The 14,221-nt window shown below is 45.6% G+C and overlaps 1 protein-coding gene across 1 annotated transcript in view; it reads right to left on the bottom strand.

Annotated features, from left to right (window-relative positions):
• LOC140469603 (suppressor APC domain-containing protein 2-like) overlaps positions 1–14,200 on the bottom strand; it is a 32,102-nt gene extending 17,902 nt beyond the window's left edge. The window contains 4 exon segments of the mRNA XM_072566277.1: positions 1,457–1,584; positions 5,437–5,781; positions 13,806–14,091; positions 14,093–14,200. Of these exon segments, the coding sequence (XP_072422378.1) occupies positions 1,457–1,584; positions 5,437–5,781; positions 13,806–14,091; positions 14,093–14,146 (813 nt within the window). The 5' untranslated portion in view covers positions 14,147–14,200.
• Between the last annotated feature and the right edge of the window lie 21 nt (positions 14,201–14,221).

Here is a 14,221-nt window from a genome sequence, read left to right on the forward strand (position 1 = left end):
AACTGAAGAGGGCTGAAAAATGTCAGGAAAATACACTGTTTTTATTTTTGGAATCAATGAGTATTGGAGACAAACTTGTTGGTTAATTAGAGTCACACTGGACACATATGAAGATGGTTATCACTGTTGGAGGTCAGGCAGCTCAGCTCCAGGACATCTCTGCAAGAGTTCCTCAGTGGCTTAAGCTCAACCATCTTCAGCTGCTTCATCAATGACCTTCCCTCCATCATAAGGTCAAAAGTGGGGATGTTTGCTGATGTTTGGACAATGTTCAGCACCATTCGAGACTGCTCAGATACTGAAGCAATCCAGGTTCAAATGCAACAAGATCTGGACAATATCCAGGCTTGGGCTGACAAGTGGCAAATAACATTGGTGCCAGACAAGTGCCAAGCAATGACCAGCTCCATCAGGAATCTAACCATCACCCCTTGACAGGACCACTGAAATTTTCATCATCAACATTTTGGGGATTACAATTGACCAGAAACTGAATTAGACTTGTCATACAAATATGGCGGCTACAAGAGCATGTCAAAGGTTAGGAATACTACCGAGTAACTCACCTCCTGACTTCCCAAAGCCTGTCCACCATTCACAAGGTAAAAGTCAATAGTGTGATGGAATACTCCCCACTGGCCTGGGTGAGGGCAGCTCCAACAACACTCAAGAAGCTTGACACCATCCAGGACAAAGCAGCCCACTTGATTTGCATTGCACGCACAAGTATGCGCACCCCCACCACCAACACTCAGTAGCAGTAGTGTATGCTACCTACAAGATCCACAGCAGAGATTCACCAAAGATCTTCAGACAGCACTTTCCAAACCCACAACCACTTCCATCTAGAAGGAGAAAGGTGGCAGATACATCGAAACACCACCACCTGCAAGTTTGCCTTCCAAGCTATTACCTACCCTGACTTGGAAATATTTCACCATTCCTTCTTTGTCACTGGATCAAAATTTTGGAATTCCCTCCCTCAGGGCACTGTGGGCCAACCCACAACAGTTGGACGGCAGTGGTCCAAGAAGACAGCTCACCCCCACCTTCTCAAGGGCAGCTCAGGATGGGTAATAAATGCTGGGCCCAGCCAGCGATGCTTATGTCCCAAGAACAAATGAAAAATCTGAAAAGGGCAGATTTTGAGGTTTGTTTTTTAAAGGAATTAAGGGACATATGAAGAGAACAGGAATGTGGAGGAGATCCTGATTGTACTGAGTGGGGAGCAAGCTCAATATATCTGACTCACACAGCTACCTGTTAACGTTCTTATGAAGCCCAGAATGGTTCACAAGCCAATGAAGCATTGTTTCCGACTGAAACAGACGTTCTGAGGGGCAGCAGCAATTGCAGCCATGAGAGTCCTGGGGCTGAGAACACACCAACTGGGTCCAAGACAACTCAGCCCACATTAACAACACAAGTCTCTCGCCTGCAGTGAGCTGGCACTCACCCTGTCATAGTCGATCCCGTTGGTTATGGTGTGACGTCGAAGTTCCCCACGCTCCCGTCTGTGTTGGAGGCCAGATGCTATTTGACCACAGGAGGCCTCACTTTGGCTGCGAGGCATGTGCCTCCCCTCTGCAAGTAAAGAAAGAGAATGAATAGAAACCATTGTAAGCCATGGTGCCAACACTGTGCCCACATCCGCACTGAGCCACACCAGGGTCAGTGCCTGAATCGCCACAGCCTCCAACAGCGAGGACTACAAGAAAATCTCGGTGTTGTGGGATCGCTCCTGCACCAAGGAATGGGGGTGAAGAGGGCGCAGTCGGGGTCTATGACACTTTCCTGTTCCCAAACACTATGCAGTAAGGCAACAACAGCATTGGGCTCTCAGCTAAACAGGATGCCCTCTGATAGGGCAAAATAAGATGCTTGCAGGGCAAAAATGAGACACTTCCAAAGATTGAGTTTGCTGGACAAAGGCATTAAAGATCAAGAAACTGAGGAAAGCTTGAACAAGAGAAAGTGAGGCCAGGCAGAGCGAGAGTCAACTTGGAATAAGTGGACAATATGTCGTGGGAGGGAAGTAAGGACATACAACAGGCAAAAAGGTAATGTGAGAAAAGACAATGAATAACATAAAAAGAAACAATGAAGCCTTTTTTATCATTGTAAGGATTCACCCTCTCCAGTTTTGTGATACAAATCATGGCTGGCCTGAGGTCTGGCCTCACCTCTTTGTAGACCACAAATCTGCAACTCCCTCCTTGTTAACAGATTCCCCGATGAGAGATCTTCACCTAACTGGCCTAGACATTCCTGCTTTCTGTCTTGAATAAAGGAGCTATGTTTGCACTATTCCAGTCTCCTGGGACCTTGCTAGAATCTCAGGAATATTGGGAGATGGATGACACCCCCTAGCTCTGCCAAACCCTGGGATGCAGGCCATCAGATCCGGGGAATTGTCAGCTTTCCAAGTACTTTCCCCCCCCCCCCCCCCCCCCCCCCCCCCGAGAGTGATTGTTTTCATTTCCAATCTGCTCCTTTGCCTATCTATCTTCTATTCTTTTTGGGATGCTTCCACTATTGTCCATCATAAAAAGTACTTAGAATCATACAGTGCAGTATTGTCAGTGTCGTAAAGCTATTGGAGAGAGAACTTGCCTGCAGCAACAACTTTTGCAATCTCTCTTGCTCTTCTTTGAATTCCCTCATCGGGTTTGAGTTAGAAACTCTCAAGATAACCTCATCACCACAAGTGGCGGATGTCAAATTCAGATTCTACCAGCACCGTGTCCAGTAAAAGCCAATTCAGCCAGTCAGTGCAGGGAGGCATCACAGCATCAGCTGCTTGTGAGCAGTCTTCAGCTGCAGACTGACATTTGGGACAAACTGACTTTTTAAAAAAAAATTAACTATTATTTGGCCAAAGTACTTTTGAGATAACATTTGAGGAATTTAGTCTTTTTTTCCACCATATTTGGAGATTCCACCATTAGTGGGTGGCACGGTGGCACAGTGGTTAGCACTGCTGCCTCACAGCGCCAGAGACCCGGGTTCGATTCCCGCCTCAGGCGACTGACTGTGTGGAGTTTGCACGTTCTCCCCGTGTCTGCGTGGGTTTCCTCCGGGTGCTCCGGTTTCCTCCCACAGTCCAAAGATGTGCAGGTCAGGTGAATTGGCCATGCTAAATTGCCCATAGTGTTGGGTAAGGGGTAAATGTAGGGGTATGGGTGGGTTGCGCTTCGGCGGGGCGGTGTGGACTTGTTGGGCCGAAGGGCCTGTTTCCACACTGTAAGTAATCTAATCTAATCTAATCTAAATGTAAGTAATCTAATCTAATGCACCTGTGCACGTACGGGTTAGTTTTCAGGAAGGCAACGGTGCATACTTGCACAGTTTAAACCTGTTATCTTTACATCTTTGTTCCAGTACATTTCATTTGCATTAAAGCTGGTTCTTTGTTTGTTATTTAAGGAACTAGACCCAACTTGTTTCTGAGACTGAGCAATATACAGTTAGTTACAACTGACAACAACATCTCCCCTTTTTAAATATAAACTTTGCTGTGACAAGTGGAGGACTGATCTTGGAATCAAATCCATTCACCCCTTCTAACGCCATATAGAGGAGCTGAGTTATAGAAGATGTGCCATACAACAGCAGAATGGAGCGAAAAATTATTGAGAGATGTTGTCCAGACTGCAGAGAAAGCTGGATATGGTACACCCCAAGACCAGCTCTGCGTCAAATGGTGCTGCGTTGGGAGGTGGTTTGGACTTTGAGATCGGGATCACAATTTTAGAATGCACTGGTTGTACAAGAGTCGGATATTGGCAATCAGCAAGGGGAGTGCAAACAGCTTCAGGAGGACACAAACTGGTTCAGGAAATGAACAGACTAGATTAGATTGGGATTAAGTGAGAGATAAAACAAAACAAATTAAAGAAGGGGAATACGAATCACAACACAATGGAAAGAAATTCCCACGAAAGCCAGTCAGTCCCTGTGCTTCAAACACAGACCACTCTCTCTGTTTGCAGTTGTACGCACTTTAGCTTTAAACACAGAATCAAAAAAGGAAAATAGTAAACATGATTTAGGCCACAGTTGGAATTCATTGGACAGTTCTGATCAGCCTGAAATATGAAATTCATAGCAGCATGTAGATTCACCAGGGAGATGCCAGGCGTGGACAAAGCCTAACTAGGCCTGGACAAAAGTTGTAACATTCTCAAAACTCTTTCAAATTGAAATGGGGAAAAATTTACTGGCTCCAGTCAGAGGGCATTGGGATTGCTACATGGCTATGAGGAGAGAACAGGATTGTGGAATTAGTTTAGGATTGATACAGGGCTCTGGGGAGAGAGTGGAGCAAGGAGATTAATTTGGGGTTTGATACAGGGCTCTGGGGAGAGAGTGGAGCAGTGGGATTAATTTGGGGTTTGATACAGGGCTCTGGGGAGAGAGTGGAGCAGTGGGATTAATTTGGGGTTTGATACAGGGCTCTGGGGAGAGAGTGGAACAGTGGGATTAATTTGGGGTTTGATACAGTGCTTTGGGGAGAATGCAGGGCAGTGGGATTAATTTGATTTTCTCTATCAAATAGGGAACTGACATAATGGGCCAGTGGGTCCGTGAGATCGACTGACTGCTTAGTTTGGTCGCTACAACAAATAGGAAACAGACAGCAGGCAGGACTGCCCTTGCTAATAATGATTAGAGAATAAACCTGAATAAATTTGGAAATTCTGCTGCAAACTGCAGATTGGCAAAGGCCAGTTGGCTGACTCTATCCCTGCTGGTATCCATCCCATTAGCTAGCCTATTGTCCCATCCCTTACCACCTCACTCCATTTACATCCGATCACACATCGTGTCATAGAGATATACAGCATGGAAAGAGTTCATTCAGTCCAACTCGTCCATGCTGACCAGATATCCAAAATAAATCTAGTCCCATTTGCCAGACCATATCCCTCTTTCACCCTTCCTAGTAATATACCCATCCAGATGCCTCTTAAATGTTGTAATTGTACCAGCCTCCAACACTTCCGCTGGCAGCTCATTCCCTCTGCATGAAAAAGTTGCCCCTTAGATCCCTTTTAGATATTTTTCCCCTCTCACCTTAAACCTATGCCCTCTATTTCTGGTAAATAGGGTCTATTTACCCTATCCATGCTACCCTTGATTTTATAAGCCTCGATAAAGGTCACCCCCTCAGCCTCTGACTCTCCAAGGAAAATAGCCCCAAGTCTATGATTGATTGATGGAGCAGATTCGATGGGCTGAATGGCCTAATTTCTTGGTCTTAATAAGCCTCTCCCAATGGCTCAAACGTTCTAACCCTAGTAACATCCTTGTAAATCTTTTCTGGACCTTTTCAAGTTTCACAACATTTTTCCTACAGCAAGGGGACCAGAATTGCACGCAGTATTCCAATAGTGGCCTATTCCTTGCTGGTTTGATACTTATTCTCTCACTCACCTGCTTCCAGATGCCTCTGCCCATCCAATCCAAGGCACTCGATGGCATTGTTCTGTGGTCCTCTGTTGGTTCTTCTCTGCTCCCCAGTTGGCTCCCTATCAGCTGGAGTGGTTCTGCACTGGTCAGGCTCCAGTGAAACATGATCTGGCTCTGTCCAGTTATTGGGAACGTTTGCCGATCTCACCCTCAGCGGTGATTTTGGTCGAACCCCATGAGCTCGGTATTTGTCCGGCATCGGGTGGTGACGTTCAGTCACTGGGCAGGTCTGACTTGAGACCTTGAGCGTTCTCGAGCTAGCCGGGTTCTCACTGCTCCTCCTGGGACCATTCTTAGTTCTCTTCCATACTGTAACACAAGAGGCAATGAGCTGGGCTTAAATAAGGCCCCACTGAGGTTCAAAAAAAAACAATGACTGAGTGAAACACGAATAACTCAACATCTTCATGCACAACCACAAAACCTCAGGTTACACAGCATCGAAATGAGGAATGTCCCATACACTTTCACAACAGGGGTTAGATATAAAATAAAATCTCTTGCATTCTTTTAAACTAAAAATAAACTGAAAGTAATGATCACCTATTCTTTTGAACTGAAAGTAAACACAAAGTAGAGCTCAACATAGTCCTTATCTAACACTCCCCAGACAGCTACAGTACAGGGTTTTTGATACACAGTAAAGCTCCCTCTACGCTTTTAAACTGAAATTAAACCTCCCTCTACACTGCCCCATCAAATTCTCTCAGCATAGGGAGAGCACAGGGTTAGATACAGAACATAGCTCTTACTTCTGTTTTAAACCAAAAATAAAGCTCCCTCTACTCTTTTAAGATGAAAGGAAAGCTTCCTCTACACAGTCCCCACCAAACACTCCCAGGACAGGCACAGCATGGGGTTGGATACAGAGTAAAGCTGCTTCTACACAGTCCTCCACCAAACACTCCAAGGACAGGGAGTTAGATACAAAGTAAAACTCCCTCTACTCTTTTAAACTGAAAATAAAGCTCAGTCAACACCGTCCCCACTGAACAGTCCCAGGCCCAACATTGAGGTGGATACAGAGTAAACCCTCATGACGGGCATTCGCGGAGGAATAGGTGAGACACACATTCCAGAATCCGGCAGAGACACGATCCATCCTAACTGATTGACGAGGAATTTTACTTCCTGCTTTCCTTTCTCCAGTTTAATGTGAATAGCCTGAAAGTAAGCTAGAGGCAGGCCAGTGCAGCTCAGTAGCATTGAATTACCTTTCTGTTTCATTTGGGGAATTATCGAGACTTCACACGGCCCAGACAATCAGGAGTGGAGGAAATGGACAGGATAACTAGACAAAGTCTCTTCCCCTGGGGTGGGGGAGTCCAGAACTAGAGGGGCATAGGTTTAGGGTGAGAGGGGAAAGATATAAAAGAGACCTAAGGGGCAACTTTTTCACGCAGAGGGTGGTACGTGTATGGAAGTGGTGGAGGCTGGTAGAATTATAGCATTTAAAAAGCATCTGGATGGATACATGTATAGGAAGGGAATATGGGCCAAGTGCTGGCAGGTGGGACTAGATTGGGTTGGGATATCTGGTCGGCATGGACCAGTTGGGACCGAAGGGTCTGATTCCGTGCTGTATATCTCTATGACTCTATGTCTCCAGCTTTAATATCTCAAGCCTTTGGAGAGCTATAAAGAAAACACCTTCAATATAGTCATCGTACTGGAGATTAAAACTGGGTAGCTGGAGAGGGAATGGGTAACTGCTCAACAATTGAAAAAGACCAGGCAGTTAGTGCAACACCCCCTGAGTCTTTCTTTCTCACGGACCGGTTTTCTATTCTGGGCACTGGTGAGGGGAATGGCTCAGAGGGGTACAGCAAGAAACAAGCTTGGGGCACCAGCAGCTCAGCTGTGTAGATGGGAAAGGACACAATGAAAACGAGTGACAAAGCAATAAAGATAGACAATGATAGACAGGGAGCAAGCAAGTATCTCTCCTGCCATTAGTGTGTCTTTAGCAGGTTACAATGCCAAATGGTGCCAGGATCACAGATGTCAAAGCACAGCAAACAGGTTCTCAATGTCGGATTTAGCGAGCTGGTCAAGAAGGTTACAAGCAGAATAGCGAGGGCAGTAATCTCAGGATTACTCCCAGTACCGTGTGAATATTGTTGGCAATTCACATTTTTATTTAAGGACTATGTGAAAATCTGGATAACATGGAACAGTTTGGACACTCCCTGGTTGTAAAAGGTTTACACCTGCCATTCTTAACAGGCACTATATGGCCCCCTTAGGGGCCCTGGCACATTTGAAGGTGGTCACAGACAGAAAACTGTGAGAGGGGGGAAGCCCCAAGGGTTTATGGGGGACCTGGTAATTGAACCAATGAAATAACAAAGCAACGACCTTCATTGGAGTCAATAGTTACCCTCCTGTTTATAATATCTTTCCAACACACCATTTGAATTTGGCGCACCTCTTAAATAATTGTTTAAGCCCCTCCCACACAGTCTCACTTCAGAGTCTGTCACGAATCAGACTGCACTGGGTTGATGTATTCAATCAAGGGTTCTCGCATCTATTATCGCCACACTTCATTATCTGAAGGTCAGCGGGTCTTGCTAGGCCTTTTTTATCCTAGTTCATTTGTTCATTATTTTCCTTGTAAGAAGTGCCTCATGATTATTTTTATTATTTTCAGAAATAATTCAGAAATAATGAGCTCCTTGGCAAAAAAAAGGTGTCGGCAGCGTTCAGTGGAATATTGATTGTATGGTCTCATCACATCTCCACAAAACCCACCTTTGCCTGTGTGTTTAAACTGCAGGACTACATTGTCAAATGGTAGAGGAATTGAGTTCCGGAGTCCTGAGGTCATGTTGCAGTTGTATAAGACTCTGGTGCGGCCACATCTGGAGTATTGTGTACAGTTTTGGTTGCCATACTATAGGAAGGATGTGGAGGCACTGGAACGGGTGCAGAGGAGGTTTACCAGGATGTTGCCTGGTATGGTAGGAAGATCGTATGAGGAAAGGCTGAGGCACTTGGGGCTGTTTTCATTGGAGAAAAGAAGGTTTAGGGGTGACTTGATAGAGGTGTACAAGATGATTAGGGGGGGGGGGGGGGGGGGGGGGGGGGGGGGGGGGGGGGGGGGGGGGGGGGGGGGGGGGGGGGGGGGGTTTAGATAGGGTTGACCATGAGAACCATTTTCCACGTATGGAGTCAGCTATTACGAGGGGGCATAGCTTTAAATTAAGGGGTGGTAGGTATAGGACAGATGTTAGGGGTTGATTCTTTACTCAGTGAGTCGTGAGTTCATGGAATGCCCTGCCAGTAGCAGTGGTGGACTCTCCCTCTTTATGGGCATTTAAACGGGCATTGGATAGGCATATGGAGGATAGTGGGCTAGTGTAGGTTAGGTGGGCTTGGATCGGCGCAACATCGAGGGCCAAAGGGCCTGTACTGCGCTGTATTTTTCTATGTTCTATGAAAGCATGAGGTCATTGAAAAAAAACAGTTGGACACCTCACATCCAGATTAAAAGGATAAACCCTTAGATTTCTTCAAAAACCTTGGAGATAATTTCGAGAGAAGGCTAATGCTGAAACAACTGCTTACTCAAACATCACCGAGATTAGAGAAGGGTCTTGTTGCTTCATATAAAATTGGTAAACTGATTGCTAAAACTGGAAATGCTTACAACATTGGTGAGTCACTTACCCTGCCTTCAGTGTTCATAATAACATCGGAGGTCATTAATTTGAGTGCCAAAGAAGCAATTCAAGTAATTCCTTTGAGTAAACTTACTGTTGCCAGAAGAATTGATGAGATTGCATGGGAGGTTAGTGACCTGTTAAACCTCGGTATCCCTGGTTTGGATTTTGAATCCATTTTAAACACAATCCACCCAAGCCGAGGCAGAAATTCGAGAGTTTGATTGATCTTCAGAGCGATGGAACAGCACGCCATCAGTTCAGTCAGTTTCAAAAACGATTCTTGGATCAAGACTGATCTGCCGATAAATTTACAATGATGTGGGAAAACGCCTAAATATTTTTTATTGTCTCTCCCTCAACATATTTGGTAGAGAGCGGATTCTGTAAGGTGGTTTCCTTGACAAAATCCAGGAACAGAACTGATATCGCAACACGAGGTGACCTCCGACTGTCATTGTCTCATCTGGAGCCCAATATTATGAAACTTGCAGAAAAGTTCCAAGCTTAAGGATCACATTAGGCCTGAGAGATGTTACATTGCATAGTTATTTTTAAGCTTTGTCCAATACGTCGGAATGTTCAACTTTTCTTGGTGTTCAGTAGTAAATGATTTTCTGTCTACCTGTATGTGTTGTATCTCTGTGTGTAAGGGAGACCCTGGAACCTGAGAAGAGTCCAGGGGGAGTGGCCAAAAACCAGTTGAGAAACACTGGTTTACACCATGTGGTTTCTTGTCAATGGAGTATAATGTGCACTGCAATCTGCCTGCTACTTACAAAACATTAAATGACTTTGGAGAAAAAAACAAGCAAAGCTTTCAAAGAGATAACAGATAGGGTTTATGGCCCCCAGTGGCTTTGAAATGACTGAGGAAGCCTCTGTGCTGGGGAGCTTTCTCTCAACTGAGTTTTCTGCATGACAGACTTGGGTAGTCAGTAAGGAAGAAAGTCCAGGAGTGGCAAGTCTCTCTCCTTCTCTCTCAGCTGAATCCTCTTGGAACTTGGCAAAGTTTAAAAATATCAGTTTATCGACTATCTCATAAACCCTGAGAAGCTGAATTCTGGTCACTTTCCAATACTAATAGAAGGGACTAATATACTGGCAGGGAGATGCTTGGGAGACTTAAACTAGTAAGGTGGTGGGGGAGGGGGGGGGGGGGGTGCGCAGGGAGAGAGTGAGGAAAGACATCAATTTGAGTCTGGTACAGTTGAGAACAGAAGCAAGTCAAACAGTCAGGGCAGGCAGGGACAAAGCAGAGAACAAGGTAGGACTGATAAATTAAACTGCATTTATTTTAATGCAAAGGGCCTAACAGGGAAGGCAGATAAACTCAGGGCATGGTTGGGAACATGGGACTGGGATATCATAGCAATTACAGAAACATGGCTCAGGGATGGGCAGGACTGGCAGCTTCATGTTCCAGGTTACAAATGCTACAGGAAGGATGGAAAGGGAGGCAAGAGAGGAGGGGGAGTGGCATTTTTGATAAGGGATAGCATTACAGCTGCGCTGAGGGAGGATATTCCCGGAAATACATCCAGGAAAGTTATTTGAGTGGAACTGAGAAATAAGAAAGGGATGATCACCTTATTGGGATTGTATTGTAGACCCCCCCAATAGTCAGAGGGAAATTGAGAAACAAATTTGTAAGGAGATCTCAGTTATCTGTAAGAATAATAGGGTGATTATGGTAGGGAATTTTAACTTTTAAGAATAAAAGAATTAAAATTTAAGAATACAAATACACCCTTGATTGCCAGTAGTCTGAAAATAAAGGAGAGAATTTGATGATTGACCATGGCCTACACAGTTTCGTGTCGATGCATCTTAGTCATGGAGTCATGGAGATGTACAGCATGGAAACAGACCCTTCGGTCCAACTCATCTATGCTGATCAGATATCCCAATCCCAATCTAGTCCCACCTGCCAGCACCCGGCCCATATCCCTTCAAACCCTTCCTATTCACATATCCATCCAAATGACTTTTAAATGTTGCCATTGTACTAGCCTCCACCACTTCCTCTGGCAGCTCATTCCATACAATTACCAATTTCTACATGAAAATGTTGTCCCTTAGGTCTCTTTTATATCTTTCCCCTCTCATCCCATGCCTTTGCCCTCTAGTTCTGGACCCAACTCCCACACCCCAGGGAAGAGACTTTGTCTATTTATCCTATCCATGCCCCTCATGATTTTATAAACCTCGATAAGGTCATCCCTCAGCCTCCGATGCTCCAGGGAAAACAGCCCCGGACTGTTCAGCCTCTCCCAATAACTCAAATCCTCCAACCCTGACAACATCCTTGTAAATCTTTTCTGAATCCTTTCAACTTTCACAACATCTTTCCAATAGGAAGGAGACCAGAATTGCACGCAATATTCCAACAGTGGCCGAACCAATGTCCTGTACAGCCGCAACATGACCTCCCAACTCCTGTACTCAATACTCTGACCAATAAAGGAAAGCATACCAAATGCCTTCTTCACTATCCTATCTACCTGCGATTCCACTTTCAAGGAGCTATGAAACTGCACTCCAAGGTCTCTTTGCTCAGCAACACTCCCTAGGACCTTACCATTAAGTATATAAGTCCTGCTAAGATTTGCTTTCCCAAAATGCAGCACCTCACATTTATCTGAATTAAACTCCATCTGCCACTTCTCAGCCCATTGGCCCATCTGGTCAAGATCATTGTAATCTGAGGTAACCCTCTTCGCTGTCCACTATACCTCCAATTTTGGTAACATCTGCAAACTTACTAACTATACCTCTTATGCTCCCATCCAAATCATTTATATAAATGATGAAAAGTAGTAGACCCAGCACCGATCCTTGTGGCACTCAACTGGTCACAGGCCTCCAGTCTGAAAAACAACCCTTCACCACCACCCTCTGTCTTCTACCTTTGAGCCAGTTCTGTATCCAAATGGCTAGTTCTCCCTGTATTCTATGAGATCTAACCTTGCTAATCAGTCTCCCATGGGGAACCTTGTCGAACACCTTACTGAAGTCCACATAGATCACATCTACCTCTTTGCCCTCATCAATCCTCTTTGTTACTTCCTCAAAAAACTCAATCAAGTTTGTGAGACATGATTTCCCACACACAAAGCCATGTTGACTATCCCTAATCAGTCCTTGCCTTTCCAAATACATGTACATCCTGTCCCTCAGGATTCCCTCCAACAACTTGCCCACCACCAAGGTCAGGCTCACTGGTCTATAGTTCCCTGGCTTGTCTTTACTGCCCTTCTTAAACAGTGGCACCACGTCAGCCAACCTCCAGTCTTCCAGCACCTCACCTGTGACTATCGATGATACAAATATCTCAGCAAAGGGCCCAGCAATCACTTCTCTAGCTTCCCGCAGAGTTCTCGGGTACACCTGATCAGGTCCTGGGGATTTATCCACCTTTAACCGTTTCAAGACATCCAGCACTTCCTCCTCTGTAATCTGGACATTTTGCAAGATGTCACCATCTATTTCCCTACAGTCTATATCTTCCATATCCTTTTCCACAGTAAATACTGATGCAAAATATTCATTTAGTATCTCCCCCATTTTCTGTGGCTCCACACAAAGGCCGCTTTGCTGATCTTTGAGGGGCCCTATTCTCGCCCTAGTTACCCTTTTGTCCTTAATGTATTTGTAAAAACCCTTTGGATTCTCCTCAATTCTATTTCCCAAAGCTATCTCATGTCCCCGTTTTGCCCTCCTGATTTCCCTGTTAAGTATACTCCTACTGTCTTTATACTCTTCTAAGGATTCACTCAATCTATCCTGTCTACACCTGACATATGCTTCCTTCTTTTTCTTAACCAAACCCTCAATTTCTTTAGTCATCCAGCATTCCCTATACCTACCAGCCTTCCCTTTCACCCTGACAGGAATATACTTTCTCTGGATTCTTGTTATCTCATTTCTGAAGGCTTCCCATTTTCCAGCCGTCCCTTTACCTGTGAACATCTGCCTCCAATCAGCTTTTGAAAGTTCTTGCCTAACATCGTCAAAATTGGCCTTTCTCCAATTTAGAACTTCAACTTTTAGATCTGGTCTATCCTTTTCCATCACTATTTTAAAACGAATAGAATTATGGTCACTGGCCCCAACGTGCTCCCCCACTGACACCTCAATCACCTGCCCTGCCTTATTTCCCAAGAGTAGGTCAAGTTTTGCACCTTCTCTAGTAGATACATCCACATATTGAATCAGAAAATTACTTTCCCAAAATGCAGCACCTCACATTTATCTAAATTAAACTCCATCTGCCACTTCTCAACCCATTGTATTTCCCAGCTTGCAATAATAGTACAGAGAAAGTCTTCATCTACACTGTCCCCAAACACATTCAGGACAGTGTAAATCTTCCTCGTCTCTTTTAGTGGACTTGTCTCTTGTTTGATACTGTCTCTATCAAACCCTCCCAGGACAGGAACAGCACCAGGTTAGACACAGAGTCAAGCTCCTCCCACTTTTCCAAACTGACTAATTCTTCCTCCACACTGTCCTCATCAAACAGTCTCAGTACAGATAGATCCAGGAGCTAGATACAGAGCAGAGCTCCTGTAGACTGTCCCCAAAAATTCCCAGGCCAGGGTTAGATACAGATTAACATCCCCTCCTTCGATCAAACCATGCTGTTGCAACGTTGCCCAGACATACCGGCATTGCTGCTGTCTTGTTGCTGTCCTTTCGGCCCTGGGTACCGGCTGTTCCCGGGGCTGACCAGGGAGGACTGCAGCCCCTGCACGAACCTGTCGAAGGTCAGGTAGCCAGAGGCTGGTGCCACCCTGCGCAGACACTGCAGCACCCCCGGGGGCAGTGCCCGACCAGGGGCGCCCTGGCTCCAGCGGGACTCGATCTCCAGGATGTGAACCGAGCCCCTTCGCCCATCGTCCAGGATATCGAACAGAGTGCGGAGACTGTGCAGGAAACCCCGGGGCAGCTCCCTGGCACAGTGGCTCACTCTCCAGCTCCACACTGCCCAGAACAAGTGACTGCATTGGGGCCAGGGCCGCACTTCCCAACACCCCCCAGCCACCCTGGTCACTGCCCGCAACACCCCCCAGCCACCTGCC

Source organism: Chiloscyllium punctatum, chromosome 49, assembly GCF_047496795.1.
Source record: "Chiloscyllium punctatum isolate Juve2018m chromosome 49, sChiPun1.3, whole genome shotgun sequence".
NCBI classification, from domain to species: Eukaryota; Metazoa; Chordata; class Chondrichthyes; order Orectolobiformes; family Hemiscylliidae; genus Chiloscyllium; species Chiloscyllium punctatum.